General features: G+C 40.9%; 1 protein-coding gene across 1 annotated transcript in view; it reads left to right on the forward strand.

Annotated features, from left to right (window-relative positions):
- The window catches only part of LOC110093296, a 22564-nt gene continuing 4861 nt past the window's right edge, over positions 1–17703 (forward strand). Inside the window, exons 1-2 of the mRNA XM_020818133.2 lie at positions 1–419; positions 16317–16777. Coding sequence (XP_020673792.1) covers positions 130–419; positions 16317–16777 — 751 coding nt within the window. The 5' untranslated portion in view covers positions 1–129. The remainder of the gene's footprint in view (positions 420–16316; positions 16778–17703) is intronic.

Consider the following 17703-nt stretch of genomic DNA (forward strand, 5'->3'; position numbering starts at 1 on the left):
AACATCTTATCTGGATTAATTATGTAGCGTTTTGCTTCGTACCATTTTGGCTCTCTCATCGTCGGAGGCGAAAAGGGAATCGGCCGTCGCCGGCGAAGGATTGAGGTCGGCGGAAAGATTGTTGGACTGATGTCAATTGCGATGGAGAGTGGGGCGGGGATCGGAGGGTCGGGATTCGCTAGGAGAATCGCATGCGTCGCGATCTTTGATGCGGCGGAGATGGAGGAGAGGAAGCGGATGGATCCTTCGCCATCGCCGGTGGAGACGACGGTGGCTTCGTCGACGTCGACCTCGTCGTCAATCGGGAAGGATAGCGATGAGGTGGGGTCGCAGGAGGATGATCGGGAAGGAGAGGTGCAGAGCGCGTACAAGGGGCCGCTGCTGGGGACGGAGTCGCTTGAGGAGTCGCTGCCGGCTAGGTATTTTAGCTTGGCCTCGTGTTTGGATTTGAAAGTTTTGCTGCTTGCTTTTCTGATTTAGGCGTTGGTTGATCCATTTCGAGTGAATGTGAAAAAGGAAGGGAAAGTTTTGCGTATGTTCTCTGATGTTAACTTGGATTTCATGTTTTGACGGTTGATCGATTTTGTATCCTCGCTTTCTAGGACGTCGAATTTCATTTGCATGGCTTGCCTGTTTGCACGAATGTTGGGAAAACGACCCTTTTTGGTTTCTTCAGCACTTTTTGCGGTTGAGCATGATCTTTTGGCTTCTTCAGCAATATTTACAGTTGAGTAAGATCGATCGAATTCGCTTTGGATATCATGTAGCCCATTTTCTTGTATTCCCCAAATCATGGAGATTTTGATTACTGCAAGGGGGTGATCTGAATGTTCTGTGGTCTGGATTATTAAGAGGGAAGAAGAGTTTAGTTAACAATCTGGCGTCATGGCAGTGATCAATTCAGATTTTGGGCCGTTCTCTCTCTTTTTTGTATGATTATCAAACAACTTGGAACGCTATCTAACCTGTAAAATAATGAGATTCTTGCTATCTTCTCGATTCAATAAATTGCATGAATGCCAATTAGCGTCAATTTTGTGATCCCTTTCATTAGGCTTGTAGTGCCTCGCATGCAATTTTTCCCATTTACATAGGTTCAAAAGTGTTCTTTTTTATCTTTTTTGTGCATCGAATTCCATTTTAAAACCAACACTATTGTGAACTAGCCAACCTTGAAAGCCATGCCTAGCTTGCATCTAACCCTGGCACTACTCCTGTTGGTCAACCAAGAGAGGTTGGTTGATCAACAAATTTAGTGGTCAACCAAGCAATAGTTTTCTAGGTCTAGAAATCAAATTGCTGAGTAGGAAATTTGTTGGTCAACCGAGAAATTTGTTGGCTGACCAAAATTGGTCGACCTTTGAAGGTTTTTGGTCTCAAATTAGTGTGTGCCATATGTAAAGCAATGATGAACCCATTTAGTTTTTGGTGGAAAACCCCTTTCTCGCAAAGTTAGATGGATTTTTTAATTTTTTTATTTATTTATGGAGGACTATTATTCACCTTAATTTTCCATGTGTTCTGATTATTCCTATTTTGATTATCTTAGTTCTATTTTAATTATTTTAAAATTTAAGATTAGTAGTTGATACTATTTAGCATCTATAAATATGTGACTTTTCTATACTTTGATTTGGGAAATAAGATTCTTTTTTTTTCTTCTGTTATTTCTTTTATTTTTAGCAAAACCAAACAACCTTCCACTAAGACAGCTCTTGAAGTTCGACAAGGGAATTTTGGATGGCCCGGGGGCTAGGAGGATGAGTCAAATCATTTAGCATAGTTCAGTTGATCATTGATAGAGAAGGATTGATGCATGATGCTTCAGGGAAATGGTAGACCCTTCCCAAATGTAAACAATAGTTCCTTCTTTCGGAAGATGAAGCCCTAAGAAAATAATGCCATGGTAGATATTAAAAGATTTTATTGGCTTTACATATGATATATTTCAAGAGGATGAGAGATAAAGACCAAGGTCACTTGGATAGAAATCTTTGTTGAGGTGGAAAAATTAGAGATGAGAGCCATGGAGGGTTGTAATGCTGCATCCAAGCAACTTAAAGGCCTTACTATACTCTCGTCATTAGCCAGCCTCTATTGAAGTCATGTTGATGTAATGAAGTTCTGCCGTCATCTAAACCCTATTTAGTTATCTACTCTTAGGCAATGACTTGCATAGTTGCATACTTTTATTTAAAGAGCCATAAAAAAAGAATTTACTCATAGTTAACTCAATTTTTTTTAATCATTTCTTTCAAAATGAAATTGTTTTTTCTAAAAAGAAAAGATTTATTAGTCGGTCTTAAGAAGTTGGAAGAAGGCTAATCATAATAGATTGTAGATTTTCTAGCTGAATATGATAAAGTAAAATTTACTTAGAAGCCCTTGTGACCCATCTCTTGGAGAAGAGGAGTTCCATAATTGAATGGGAGCTTGTGATTTGAAAACTTAATGTAACAATGGGATTTATTGGGTTAGGAGCTGAAGCTGAGAAATTGATGAGGCCCTTCTTTCTATTAGCCAAAAGGCTGGCTGCAATGTACTTGTGTCGAGAGAATGTCTCATACCTACAAGGTGAAGCTAGACTCTAGTATAAATAAGCCTTCAACGGATTCAAGGTTTCAAAACCCTATCAAATTTACAATTCCCAATTGAAAAACTTTGGATAAAAAAGGGAGCAATATAGAAGAATCATTGTTAACACAATCAAATACCATCCCAAGATCAACTTTAACATGGAAAGACCTCCAAGAAGTCTTCAGTGGTAACACCTTACAAACTTCATGCTGAGAAGCATATTATCCAAAAGAGGTGGGTCACAAAGGCCCCTCCCTATGCATTATAGTTGATAAAGGTAGGGCCACCAGCTTGTTTGATATGAGTGTGGTTATGATCCCATAATCTTCCATCAAACTTACATGGGATGACATAAGAGAAGACAAAAGTGGTAGACTGGTAGTCTTGAAGCACCATCATGCATCTTGGCCGTCCTAAAGGAGTTGTGAACTGCATCAATGAATTGCCTTGCAACCATAGGCTAAACCTACCTAAAGAACTCAATGTTGAAGCTATTTGGCTCGACTATTTGATAGTAATGGTACTCAAAATCGCCTTTCTAATATTTTCAACAGAGAAAGGTGTGATGAAGGAGGTGTTGGTCGGGATAGAATTCTTGATCTATATGCATGCACTAATGGGCATGAATTGAATTATAAAGCCTATAGAAGTGAAGTCTATGGTAGTGTGGGAAACGTTTAACTAGGAGTGGTGGGTGGGGCCTTCGAAGCCCAGAAGTTTGCTTCAAACAAGAGCTTGTTATCCATTGATGCATTGTTAGGAAAAGCAAATGCCATCTTCCACTTCTCTGATAGGACTTGAAGATCAAAACAGCATACAACAATATAAAAAAATAGCTACTCACTCCAAATAGTTCCAGAAATAATACCAAGAGAGCTGTTTTTACTAATTTCCAAGCAAAGTAAGATAAGATACAAGTTGAGATTTATTGTTCGAGAGTTGAATCATCTCTCCCACAATTCCTAGCAACTAATAGGAACCCCAAACACTTCACAAAAACTCATGTAGAAATTTAAAATATAACCCTCCATAATCTCTCCCCTTAAACAGCCCAGTTCCCCTAATAAATGCTCCTTACATCTTTTCCAAAGACACCCAAGCCTCTTCTTCTATAGGTAATAAAGGAGATTCTAGGCCCCACCTGGGCAGCTGAGCTATTTTTAGTCGCATCAATACTCCCCTCCCAAAAAGCCACATTGTCCTCGAGGTGGAAAAAGAGAAACTGCTTCTGGATGGTATTGTAGGGCTCCCATGTCACCTCATAGTTTGATAAATCATTCCACTTGATCAGCACCGCCCTGATCCCATTATCTCCTTAGCGCACCCCTTTCACCTTTAGTGGTTCTAATATTACATCCATATCCTTCGATAGTTTGGCTAGTAGTGCGGGCAATGGTGTGTGATTTTCGATGGCTCATCTCAGTTGCGATACATGAAATACGGGATGGACGGCTGAGATTGGTGGCAATCGTAGGCGATATGCTATTGCACCGATGCGCTCCACTACCTCATAGGTCCCAAAGTAGTGGGGGGAGAGCTTCTCATTCCTTCGTTGAGCCAAAGTCCTCTGTATGTAAGGTTGGATCTTCAGATGAATTTTGTCCCCAATCTCAAACTGCATGTCTCTCCTGTGTCTATATTGCCCGCTTCTTCATGATTTATTGTGTTCTCTATAGATGTTCCTTCAATTCTGCCAAAACGTGATCTCTTTCTTCTAAGTACTGCTCCATTGATGACATCAGTGTATTGCCATTCCCATAATATATCAGATGAAGTGGATCCTTCCCATATAGAATTTTAAATGGCGCTGTCTGGGCTCCTGAATGATATGAAGTGTTTACCAATATTTCACCCATGATAACCATTTGATCCACATTTTTGGTTTATCTGATACAAAATCAATGAAGATAAATCTCCATTGTGATATATTCACCATCTCCGTCTGACCATCTGTCTGGGAGTGATAAGCTGTACTTCGCTTCATGATAGCCCACTGTATCTCGAATAACTTTCTCCAGAAATGACTCAAAAAGACATTGTCCTGATCAGACACAATGGCCTCAAGTATGCATTGCAAATGGACCACCTCTCTAATAAATGCGGCTGCCACCGACACCGCGGTGTATGGGTGGTGTAAGGGAACAAACTGAGCATATTTGCTCAATCTGTTTACCACCACTAGAATCACCGTGAACTCATCCGATCTAGATAGTCCCTTAATGAAGTCTATAGTAATCTCTTCCCACACCTTCTTGGATAATGCTAAAGGCTGTAGAAAATCACCTGGAGCCATAGCCAAGTATTTGTGTCTCTGACACACATCACAATTGGCCACCAACTCCTCTGCTGCTAGCCTATGATATGTCTTCTGAACTGTTTAATGACCCCTAATAGCCATGTCATGAAACTCCTATAATAAGTGAGGGATGTATGGTGATGTCCTCGAAAGCAAAAACCGTGCTTAATCTAACAACTTCTAACCCATCAAAGAGTAACTAGGATGGCTATCCTTATCCTGTGGTAAGTCTCTTTTGATCTTACTCAGCTCGTCATCTTGCTCACTCTTATGCTTCAAGGCCTCCCAATCCATCACCATGGGAACAGATAGAGCCATAACCTGAGGATCTTCACTACGCCTGGAGAGAGCATCTACAGCTTTATTTTTTAGCCCAGGCTTGTACTAGATCTCAAAGTCATATCTCAATAACTTAATTAGCCACCATTGATGCTCCTCTGTCACCATCCTTTGCTCTAACAGGAACTTCAAACTTCTCTGGTCGGTCTTGATTATGACGTGTTTCCCCAACCGGTAGGGTTGCAACTTCTTTATTGCCAACACTATCGCCATCAACTCCATTTCATACATTGATTTTAGCCTGGCCCTATCGGTCAATAACTGGCTAAAATAAGCTATGGGTCTCTGACTTTGAATGAAAACTACTCCTAACCCATAGTCTGATGCATTAGTCTCCACTACAAACGTTTGGCTGACATATAGTAGTGCTAACACATGGATACTCGTCATGACTTTCTTCAGCTGCTTAAATGACAGAGTGGATGCCTCCCCCCCAATTGAATCTATCTTTCTTCAGTTGCTTTGTCAACGACCTTTCTAGAGAATTGCATCCCCTCACAAACTTCATGTAGTACCATGTGAGTCCCAAGAAACCCCTCAACTCCCTTAGGGTTTTGGGTAAGGGCCACTTCAACATAACCTTTATCTTGGAAAGATCTACAGCTACTTTTGATTTGGACACCATATGTCTCAAATATTCCACCCTCTGTTGTGCAAATGAACACTTCTTTAAATTGGTATATAGTTGATGCTTCTTCAATGTCACTAATACGACCCTTAAGTGCTCTACATGTTCTGCCTCATACCTGCTATACACCAAAATGTCATACAAATTTATAGAGGTTGGACTGGAACACCTTATTCATAGACGACTAGAATGTAGCTGGGGCGTTGGTAAGCCTAAAAGGCATCACTAAGACCTCTTAGTGGCCTTAATGAGTCCTAAAAGCAGTCTTTTGGATGTCAGTAGGCCGTATTGTGATATGATGGTTTCTCGATTTTAGATCAATCTTGGAGAACATCACCACTCCATATAACTCATCATTGATAGGTATAGGAAATTTATCCAACACCATTTCCTTATTCAGAGCCCGATTATCTATACAAAATCTCTAACTGTCATCCTTCTTTACCAACAACACAGGACTGGAGAAGGGACTAACATTGGAAAGAATGATATGGGCCTCCAACATTATCTTGATCAGTCTCTCAATTTTATCCTTTTGAACCTATGGGTACTGATAGGGTCGAACACTGATAGAGGATACCCCATTCTTCAGGATGATGGCATGCTCATGCTCCCTTTGGGGAGATAGAGCTTGAGGCAGCTGGAAAATCAAACTGAATTATTGTAGGAGTGGTTGAACTATCTCTGGAACCTCCTCTTTTTTCATGTGGTTGAACTATCTCTGAGACCTACTCTTTTTTCATGCTTCCCCCTCCCTCAAGGCTCTGGACTTCACCAAGGATACCATCGTTCCTCCCTGGATTGCCCTCACCACGGTCTTATGAGAAACCCTGATGTTGGATAGACTAGGTTCCCCCCTGATCCTCACCTTCCTCCCTCTTATAATGAATTTCATAATCAATGCTTTCCAATCCATCTTGGTTTCTCCCAATGTCCACAACTGCTTCAACCCAAAATTACATTTGTGCTCCCAAACTCTAAAGAAAGAAAATCTTCTTTTACCTGGATCTCCTGCATGTCACTATCAATCATGGGCAGATGTATCTACACTTTTACATCTCCCAGTTCCCATAATCACCCCAAAATACATCATGTTGACTAGCTTGAACCCCAATCGGTCCACCACCTGGTTGGAGATGAAGTTCTGGATTGCCCCACTCTCCACCAGAACTACCATTGATTTTTCTCCTATTTGTCCCCTCACTTTCATGGTGTGATTTGAGGTAAACCCCACCACTGAGTTTAGGGAGACCTCTGTCACATCTCGGTGCAAATGCTCATCCTCCTCAACCACCTCCTCCTATAGAGTCTCCTCCTTATCACATACTGTAAGTACTAGCAACTAACGATTTTTGTAGTAGTGGCCCGGTGCAAACTTCTCATCACAACAAAAACACAAGTAAAAGTTAAGATATTGTTGTGTCCTGTTTTATTATAAGTTGTAAGGAGTTGTTATGTCCTATTTAACGCGAGTTCGAAGTGGTGTGTTGTTATATTCTATCAGTATCTGTTTAAGTTATTTTGAAAGAAAGTTTGTAATTTGCATTCCCATAACCAATATTGTTTTTAGGTTGCATCAAGGAGAGAATTATGGGAGCCTATTTAAGACTAACAATAGGGTGAATTCAAATTATGTTTGGGAGTTTGCTGAATTTAGTTTATTCTCAGGTTATTTGGTTAGTCAGCGGCTAGGGATTTGGGAGAGCTGGATCATCCTCTCCAATTGAAGATCGAACTGTATCTTGCAATTTTCTTTCATATATCTTGTAATCAAAATAGTTGGTCTATTTTCTTCATAATTTCTTATTGTTGTTTGTTGATTTCGAGAAAATTGCATCAACTTTCTATCAAAGTGGTATCATAGCACTTTTTTGGGACTTATGTCAGCAAAGAAAGTTGATGCCTTTGAAGAGTGCCTTGAAGGAAAAGTTGGCCAATTTAAATCGGCATTTGAGGATAGAATGACATCAATAGAGAAAAAAGTTTTCCAACCTATAAGGAATGATAAGGAAACTATTGGATCTTCACACCCAATTGAAAACATCGGAGGCAAGAGCACCATTGATTGGACTGGGAAATGGGGGAAATCCTAATATAGGGATGATAAGGGGGGATCGGGAGGTAGAAGTTTTGGGGGAAGAAGTGTAGATGACATCTTTGGAGCCACTTCCAAGGAGTGGAAAGGGTGAATGAGTGAGATTTTTGATGGAGCTGAAAAGTTTGGAAGGAGATGAATATGGGGAGAAGATAGAAGCACCATACATGGTTCATCCACTCCTACAGCAGTATTGAGAGGTGTTCCAGTCAGTTTAGGGGTTGCCTCATCCGCAGGAATGCGAGCATGCTATCATCTTGAAGGAAGTAGTCTCACCTATATATTTTTGTTAGTACCATCATCCCCAAATCCAAAAGGATGAGATCGAGAGATTGATTAGGGAGATGTTCAAGAAAGGGATCATTCAACCAAGTGTCAATCCATTTTTTAGTTCAGTGCTATCAGTCAAGTGCTTCAGTAATAGTTTACTTCATTCCACCTTGAGGATAAGGTGACACTTTGGGAGGGGAGTATAGATGGACCAGCTGATTTGATTGGGAGGGAATCAAGAAGTTTCTTAAGGAAGAGGGAGATGTTTAGGAAGGTTCTTAATCAAAGGAGAATTATTTAGGAATGTTTAAATTACAATTGGGAGGTAATTATTTAAGCAAGAGATCTAATTTGAATTCAAAATTTAAGAAGGAATTATTTAGGGAGGAGGAGGAGGAATTAATGGGGGATTGTTTAGGAAAGTTCTAATTACAATTGGGAGGGATTTAATTAGGGAAATAAATCTAATTTGAATTCAAATCAAAACGGAAATTATTTAGAGAAATGGGGCTGATTTGGGAGGGAATTATGGGAGCCCATTTAAGACTAACAATAGGGTGATTTTAGATTATGTTTTGGGAGTTTGCTGAATTTAGTTTATTTTTAGGTTATTTGGGATCTAGCCGGTGACTAGGAATTTGGGAGAGCCGGATCTTCCTCTCCAATTGAAGATCCAACTGTATCTTATTATTTTCTTTCATATATCTCATTATCTTGTAATAAAAATAGTTTGGTGTGTTTTTCTTCCTAATTTTTTATTTTTGTTCGCTGATTTCGAGAAAATTGCATCCACTTACTATAAAATATAATAAAATATAAGTTTTTTTCAAATTCTCTATATATTTTTTAATTATTTATTTTAATATAAAAATTACTATTACAATAGATCTTCTTAACATTAAAATAAACTATTTAAAACCAACATAGTTTTTCTAAGTCTATATGTCATTACTCTCCTTTATAACTTCATTATATGATTTATAAATTTTATTCCCTTAGAATTACCATATTTTTTAATATGCCATTTCTTTTTCTTAAACTTGGTTTCAAAATATTTTTTCTTCAATTATTTGGCCTCTTTTTCAAATTCATTGTAGTTTTTCGTATAATTATCCAAATAATATTAGGTATATGATGCAATGCAATTAGCCAATTTGTTTTTATGGACATAGTTTTCTCATAGGCCAAATCAAAGTAGTTGAAACAAGCGTCAAAGGAACTGATCCTCACACATTTTCATTTCTTTGTTAGCTTTTTTATCAATCATGACCAAATTTTCTTTCTATTTTAAAAATTAAAATAAGTTCGAATTGTAATAAAGAATAATTTTGTTATTTGGAAATCAGGGTTTAGTTTCTTTAGAAATTGACCCCCATGTTTGGACTTTTAGGGATAAGTAAATTATTGAAATTATAAAGATTTCTTACAACCCTTGCTCTAGCTCTTTTTATTTTCTTATCTTAGGATTCAACGATTCGATGCCCTGAGGTTTTTCTATTTTGTATTTGTTTTGTGTCTTCTTCCTATCCCTTATTGTTTTTCATAGTTTCATTATGTGATGTGGCCATCTGTGTTGCCGCCTGCCACGTTGGGTGTCTGCTCCATGATATCCTGCTGCTAACCGACTCCTGAGCACTTTTAGTTACTTTTAGTAATATTAGTTATTTTAAAATTAGTTATCTTAATCCCTGTTTAGCCGTATTTAGTAATAGCTTCTAGAGTTTAAAAGTTGTATTGGGACAAGAGTATAGACAGACGAAGATATACAAAGAAACTTAATACAATTTTACTGTTTCATTGGAAGTTCAAACTTCCTCCCGGTGCTACTCGCCGGCGGCTTCATTAGAGTTGGTATCAGAGCTAGGGAGTCGCAGTAATGGCGGAAGGTAGTAGCCGCACCCGACCCGACGACGATCGGAGTCTTGATGCGTTGTGGGAAACGCATCTTCAAACGTCCAAGCAATTGGATGAACTGGTTGATGCTTTTGCTAGATTTGCCGATGACATGAGAGAAGAGATGAGACAGATCAGGACGACGACTCAAACGAACATTCGCCCAGGAGTTCCGGCAACCATACCGTATCCGCCCGGGCAGGTGAGGAGATTTCGAGCAGAGCGGAGACATTTGGTCGGAGATAACGACAGCGCTGAGTCAGGTGGAAGTGAATCTCCAGGCATGGAGTTCTCGGGAACTGACGAGGAAATCAGGACACACCCAACCGAGTATCGTAGGAGACACAGGCCGCGCAGACAAGAAGGTGAGTTGCTGCGCCTTAAAATTGACATTCTCTTCTTTGACGGTAGACTCCACATCGAAGATTACCTGGAGTGGGAAGGATCGGTGGAAAACTTTTTTGGATACATGGAAATCCATCCAGATAAGCAAGTTAAATACGTCGCGTGTCGTTTGAAGGGGGGTGCCAATGCGTGGTGGATGCAACTGGTTCAAAGCCGACAGCGCGAAGGCAAGGGTGTAATACGCAGCTGGGCGCGTATGAAACAACTCATGCGGCGACATTTCCTCCCTACCGATTTCGAACAGCTGCTCTACCTTCAGTACCAGAATTGCAAGCATGGAAATCGCAGTGTTAGCGACTACACTGAGGAATTTTACAGATTGAGCGCCCGAAATAACCTTTCTGAATCCGATAGCCAGCTAGTTGCACGCTATATTGGGGGATTGAAGGATTCGCTTCAGGACAAACTGGAACTTAACTCGGTGTGGTCGGTATCTCAGGCAGTCAATTTCGCCTTGAAGGCGGAAGCACAAGCTCAAAGAAAGAATAAACTAATTCCACCAAGACGTGCAGCTCAAGAAGGTGATTACGGGTCTTGGAAAGGTAATACATCCAGTTTGAGGAATTCACCTGCGACGGTGAATGCGGCGAGCACTCCACTCAGCGACAGTAAAGGGTCTGCTAGGCCCAAACCGTTAGCCAAAAATGACAATCCATATGCCAAACCATCTGCAATCAAATGCTTCAGATGTCTACAACCTGGCCACAAGTCCAACGAATGCCCATTGCGTCAACAAGTTCAACTGTTGGAAGCTGATGAGGACTGGGACCCGTCTACTCTATTGGAAGAAACCGAAGAACAAGTGGAGGAATTACAAGCTGATGAGGGGGATCCTGTCTTGTGCGTACTGGAGAAGGTGTTGCTTGCTCCCCGACAACCAGTAGACTCCCAGCGTCATAGTTTGTTCCGCACGAAATGCACAATTAATGGAAAAGTCTGCGACTTAGTTATCGATAGCGGCTGTACTGAAAACATCATCTCCCGTGCCGCCGTCCAAGCTCTACAGTTGAAGGTGTTGAAGAGCAGCAACCCATATAAGATTGGATGGGTTAAAAAAGGGGTCGAATTCCTTGTTTCAGAATGTTGTAAGGTTACGTTCAGCATTGGCAATAGATACATTTGTCAAGTGAATTGTGATATCCTTGACATGGATGTCTTCCATCTCATCTTAGGGAGGCCGTGGCAGTTTGACAATGGGGCTATACATGATGGCAGGGTTAATACGTATACCATAGACTGGAAGGGGAAGAAACTTAAATTGACTCCATCCACACCGAGCTTGCAAAAACCTAAATCCAACAGTTTAACCACTGTTCAACTCGTCTCGGGCCATGCCCTCTTACAATTGAAAGGTGAAGACTACCCAGCGCTTGCATTAATGGCGGTAGATTCGGCGTCGAACACTTCCCCACCGAGCCAACCGGAAGTCCGCAAACTCCTAGACCTGTTTGCGGATATCATGGCTGCCGACTTGCCACCCTCACTGCCACCATTACGCAATCTTCAACACCAAATCGAGTTTATTCCAGGTGCTACACTTCCTAACTTACCTCATTATCGTATGAGCCCGCGTGAACATGCCATTCTGCAGGAAATAGTGCATGATCTTTTGCAGAAACAATTCATCCAACCAAGTTTAAGTCCGTGTGCGGTTCCCGCCCTGATCGTTCCGAAGAAGGACGGGCAATGGCGGATGTGCATTGACAGTCGCGCCATCAATCGCATCACCGTGAAGTATAGGTTCCCCATTCCAAGGATCAATGACCTCCTCGACAGGCTACACGGTTCTAAGTTGTTCTCCAAGTTGGATTTGAGGAGCGGTTATCACCAGATACGCATTCGCCCCGGTGATGAATGGAAGACGGCTTTCAAAACCATTGAGGGGCTGTTCGAGTGGAAGGTTATGCCGTTTGGGCTGTGTAACGCGCCGTCAACCTTCATGAGGCTGATGCACGAAGTCCTCAAGCCGTATTTGGACAAGTTTTGTATTGTCTACTTTGATGATATATTGGTGTTTAGTGCTTCTCTTACAGATCATTTGGAACACTTGAAACTGATACTAGAGACCTTGCGTGGTAATCAACTCTTCCTCAATTTGCATAAGTGCCAATTCGCCATGAATCAAGTGCATTTCCTGGGGTTTGTCCTCACCCCGAACGGGATTCAGACGGCACCACAGAAGATCTCGGCGATCATAGAGTGGCTAGTTCCTACGTCTATAGCACAAGTGCGAAGCTTCCACGGCTTGGCGAACTATTACCGCCGCTTCATCAGGGGATTCAGTAATATTATGTCGCCGATCACCAATTGCTTGAAGTCGACTTCATTCAGCTGGACCACCGCCCAACAAAGAAGCTTTGAGCGGATCAAGCACGCCCTCAGCTCCGCTCCCGTCTTAGCCTTCCCGGATTTTGAAAAGGCCTTTCAGGTGGACACGGATGCATCCGCTATCGGCATCGGGGCGATACTGTCGCAAGAAGGTAAGCCTGTGGAGTATTTCAGCGAAAAGTTGAGCGCAGCCAGACAACGGTGGTCCGCGTATGAGCAAGAACTTTACGCTGTAGTCAGAGCGCTGAAACAATGGGAACACTACCTTTTACACAAGGATTTTGTTCTCTGCAGTGATAATCAAGCATTGCAATTCATCAATAGCCAGAAAAGCATCAGCAGAATGCATGCGAGATGGGTCGTGTTTCTCCAGCGATTCAGTTTCGTCATCAAACACAAGGCTGACAAGGTGAATAGGGTGGCTGACGCCTTGAGTCGCCGTTCGGCGCTACTAACCCATCTCCAAACTGAAATAACCGGACTACAGCAGTTGAGTGAACTGAATGCTAATGACAAGGATTTTTCCCGAGTGTGGGAATCGTGTGTATCTGGACTTCCACAGCAGGATTATTCGGTGCATCAGAATTTCCTGTTCAAGGGGAACGCTCTCTGCATCCCGGGCTCTTCTTGGCGTCCACAGATTATTCAGGAACTCCATGGTGGAGGTTTATCCGCTCATTTGGGGCGAGATAAGACACTAGAGATAATTCAGGCCAGATTCTATTGGCCACACCTCCGGAGAGACGTCACCCGATTCATTGAAAAATGTTATACTTGCCAAGTATACAAGGGAACAGCTCAAAACACGGGACTATATATGCCTTTGCCCATACCTGACTCGATTTGGGAAGACATCACTGTTGATTTTGTCTTGGGCTTACCTCGGACTAAAAGGGGGTCAGATTCCATTATGGTTGTCGTCGACCGCTTCTCCAAAATGGCCCATTTCATATCTTGCAAGAAGACGTTCGACGCCATCCGCATTGCCGACATCTTCTTCAGAGAAATCGTAAGATTACACGGATTGCCTCGTAGCATCACTTCCGATCGTGATGTCAAGTTCGTTAGCCATTTCTGGCGGGAGTTGTGGAAAAGGCTTAACACCGAATTGAAGCTTAGCTCCGCCTACCACCCGCAAACTGACGGGCAGACGGAGGTAGTAAACAGAACATTAGGCAATATGCTTCGTTGCCTTGTCAAGGACAATCCTAAAAGGTGGGAAGAGATGTTGAGCCAAGCGGAGTTTGCGTACAATGCAATGCCTAATAGATCTACGGGTTATAGTCCTTTTGAGGTGGTTTATACTAAATCACCAAATCAATTGGTCGACTTGGCCATTTTGCCTAAGGATCGTCCATCCGCAGCAGGTAAGATTGCTAGTGAAGCTATGGAGACTCTGCAAAAGGTAAGGGACAACCTGCATCAATCTACTGAGAAATACAAGGAGGACGCCAACAAGCACAGACGCCACAAGGTGTTCACCGAAGGCGAACTGGTGATGCTGAGAATGCGCCGTGAAAGATATCCGCAGGGAACTTATTCTAAACTCAGCCCAAGGAAGATCGGACCTTTCCCGATTCTGCACAAAGTCAATGATAATGCCTATGTCATTGATCTTCCTCCTGACATTCACACGGCATCCACCTTCAACGTTGCGGACATCTACAGCTACCACCCACCAGACAATTCACACGTTTGTGAAATCTCGTCGGAGTCGAGCTTCTCGGAGCCGGGGGAGAACTGATGTGGCCATCTGTGTTGCCGCCTGCCACGTTGGGTGTCTGCTCCATGATATCCTGCTGCTAACCGACTCCTGAGCACTTTTAGTTACTTTTAGTAATATTAGTTATTTTAAAATTAGTTATCTTAATCCCTGTTTAGCCGTATTTAGTAATAGCTTCTAGAGTTTAAAAGTTGTATTGGGACAGGAGTATAGACAAACGAAGATATACAAAGAAACTTAATACAGTTTTACTGTTCCATTGGAAGTTCGAACTTCCTCCCGGTGCTACTCGCCGGCGGCTTCATTATTATGTACTTTATGTCAATTTGGTGTACATCTAATTGGTTCATGGGGCCTTAGTTTTTCGTAAGTTTAACCCAAGTAGTTGATCCAATCAACAAAGAATCTGAATTTGACCCATTTTCAAATTTCAAGTCTTTCTTGGCCCATCATCAATTTTGGCTGAATTTTCTTATTGCTTTTAACATTTTAATTTAGTTTGAATTGTACTAAGCATAAGGATTGTTTTTTCTAATGTAAGATTTAGTTTCTTTATAAATAGGACTTATGTATAAACTTTTTAAGTGATCGGATTATTGAGATTATGAGGATTTTCTAGAAACCTTATTCTAGCTTTCTTTGTTTTCTTGTCTTAGGATTCTACAATTTGCTTTCTTTGATAAAGTGTAGAAAAGAGTACAAGCTGGTTTGGAAACTACTATCTATGTCTTCCTAAAACAAAAAAACTAGCAAAAGAGGGAAGAGCTTTACTATCTATGATAATCCATTCATAAGCACAACAAAAAGTGTAAGTACCAAAAGTAAATGTAACAAGAACCTCCTTAGCTAGCATTATGAGGTCCCCCATGTAGTTGCAGGCCACTAACATATAATTTTATTAAAAATTATCACTTGTAATGTATGAAAAACAAATACATTTTATTTAGTCCACAAGATAATGTAATAATTACCAAAAATCTGAAATTCTACAAGAAAATATTGATGAAAATAAAATTCAGCAACTAATCAAATTCACGCTTTTAAAAAAACTCAACATGTAGTTAGCTTGATAAAATTTCAGTCATCACAGCAGAATTAATTAATGAGTAATCAATTTAAAAGACAAGAAGAAAGATGGAAATTATCCTAAAGCGAAAAGTTAGATCTCATGGCAGTGTCCCCTTCAAGTAGCCTCCTCCACCAAACTAAGTCGGTGTTTCAATGCTGCAACAACCCCCCTCCACTGCTCCACTTGCATCTTAATATGAGTGATGCTGAAAGATGCGTTTCTGTCTGTGGTGGTGCTGTTTGTGGGTGGGGATGGGCTTGGGATTTTGCAGTGGGGCTTGTTAAGGATTTTCTTTTTGTGCGCGGGCTTGATACTTGAGCAGAGGAGCCTCCAAAACTCCATTATTCAGAAATTATGCAATTTGGTAAACTGAACTCCAGGAATTTAGATTCGGCCTTTCAAACTGTACTATATAATATTGATGGTTATTAAAGTCTAACAACCTTGCGTCTTCTCATCCATTTTATTCTCATATCACAATAATTGTGTTTGCCTATCTTGTACTTGAATCTAGTGAGTTAAGAACCTCAAATTTTGTCTATGGAGTTGTCCTTCAAAACCTTGAATCACAGAGCTTGCACCCTGGTTGTGTGTGAAAGGCTGGACCTCCATGTTATTGCTACAATTTATCAATTTCTTTGACGATAAAATATTAACTTTTGTTTGATCATTCCATTACCATTTTCTTTGCAGGCGAAGCATTTCCAACTTCTACACTGGTAAATCTAAGTCATTCACAAGTTTGTCAGATGTGGTGGCTTCCTGTGATTCTGCGAAGGACCTTGCCAAGGAGGAGAATTCCTGCACTCGCAAGCGAAAGAACCTCCTTGCATTGAAGATAATGTTGGAGAGGCCACAAAACACGTTGAAAAGTTCAGGAGGTGGCATAACCAAAAAGCTAACTGCTCCCACTCGAAGCACATTGGCCATTGCAGCTGCTTTGAGCGGCTCTCCTAGACACAGCAATGGAGGTGAAAATGTGAACGATCTGCAGCAGAATGCCCTACCACCTCTGCCTCGGCTTGGTAAATCTGTGGCCACTACTGCTTCTGAAGTTGTCTTATCTTCACCTCAGCAGTACTCTTTTCCATTGCGATCATTCTCATTGGGTGATCTATCAGGAATGGCTAATCTTGGATCTACCATTGAAACAGGTAACGTAGAAAATAATTTCGAGTGATGATGCTTGTATTTTATTTATTACATCTGCAGTTTGCCTCTTTGGATCATGAGGCTTTACTGGCATGCACTGGCATATGAGATGCTTAGTTACTAATTTACATGTTTTAACTGGTGAAATATCGCCAGTAAAACTATGAGTAGGTTCTATTAGGTGTAGATGGAGCCTTGGAGGTGGTTTTTGTTTGCTGGGTCTTTATCTCTCATTGCTGAAGTTGAAACTGTGCATTAGTGTATACTTGGTCTTAGCAATTTATTGTATATAGAAACATTCGATTTTTTTTAATTGCAAAAATTCCATTATTATATTCAATTAAATGAGTACAACATCACGCAATTGAAGAAAATTGTTAATTGAAAAAAAAATCAAATTACACCGTAAAAAATAATTGTACAGTAATAAATTAGGATCCCAGCTGTAGAAGAGAACTTCAAAAGTCCATATTTAAAGTATTTTTTTTGAAGTTCGGTAAACTGTTAGACTAGTCCAGTCGGCCCAGCACCAGGACCGGATACTGGCATATTCCAGGCGGACCAAGCAAGTTGTCGGCCCCCTTGTGGTGCCCATGATTTGAATGCAAATTTAAAACGGAGGGGGTGGTTTAGGAGGGAATTAATTTTGGGAGAGGTTGTTTAGTAATTATCATTATAATTATATTCTCTAAATAGGGGGGTTAGAGTTAGGATTAGGATTATATTTTGTGTTGGATGAATTTTGCTTTCTCTTAGGTTGCTTGGGCTCTAGCCGCCGGCTAGAGATTCGAGAGTCGGACTTCCTCTTGAATTGAAGATTTCATTGTATCTTGTTTGTTTTCTTCCATCGTTCACCGGTTAACAAATTTCTTTAGTATTTTGCCATCAAATTTCTCTCAATTTCTGCTTTTATATTGCTGAAATCCCA

This window comes from Dendrobium catenatum, unplaced genomic scaffold (genome assembly GCF_001605985.2).
Source record: "Dendrobium catenatum unplaced genomic scaffold, ASM160598v2 fragScaff_scaffold_743, whole genome shotgun sequence".
Classification (NCBI taxonomy): Eukaryota; Viridiplantae; Streptophyta; class Magnoliopsida; order Asparagales; family Orchidaceae; genus Dendrobium; species Dendrobium catenatum.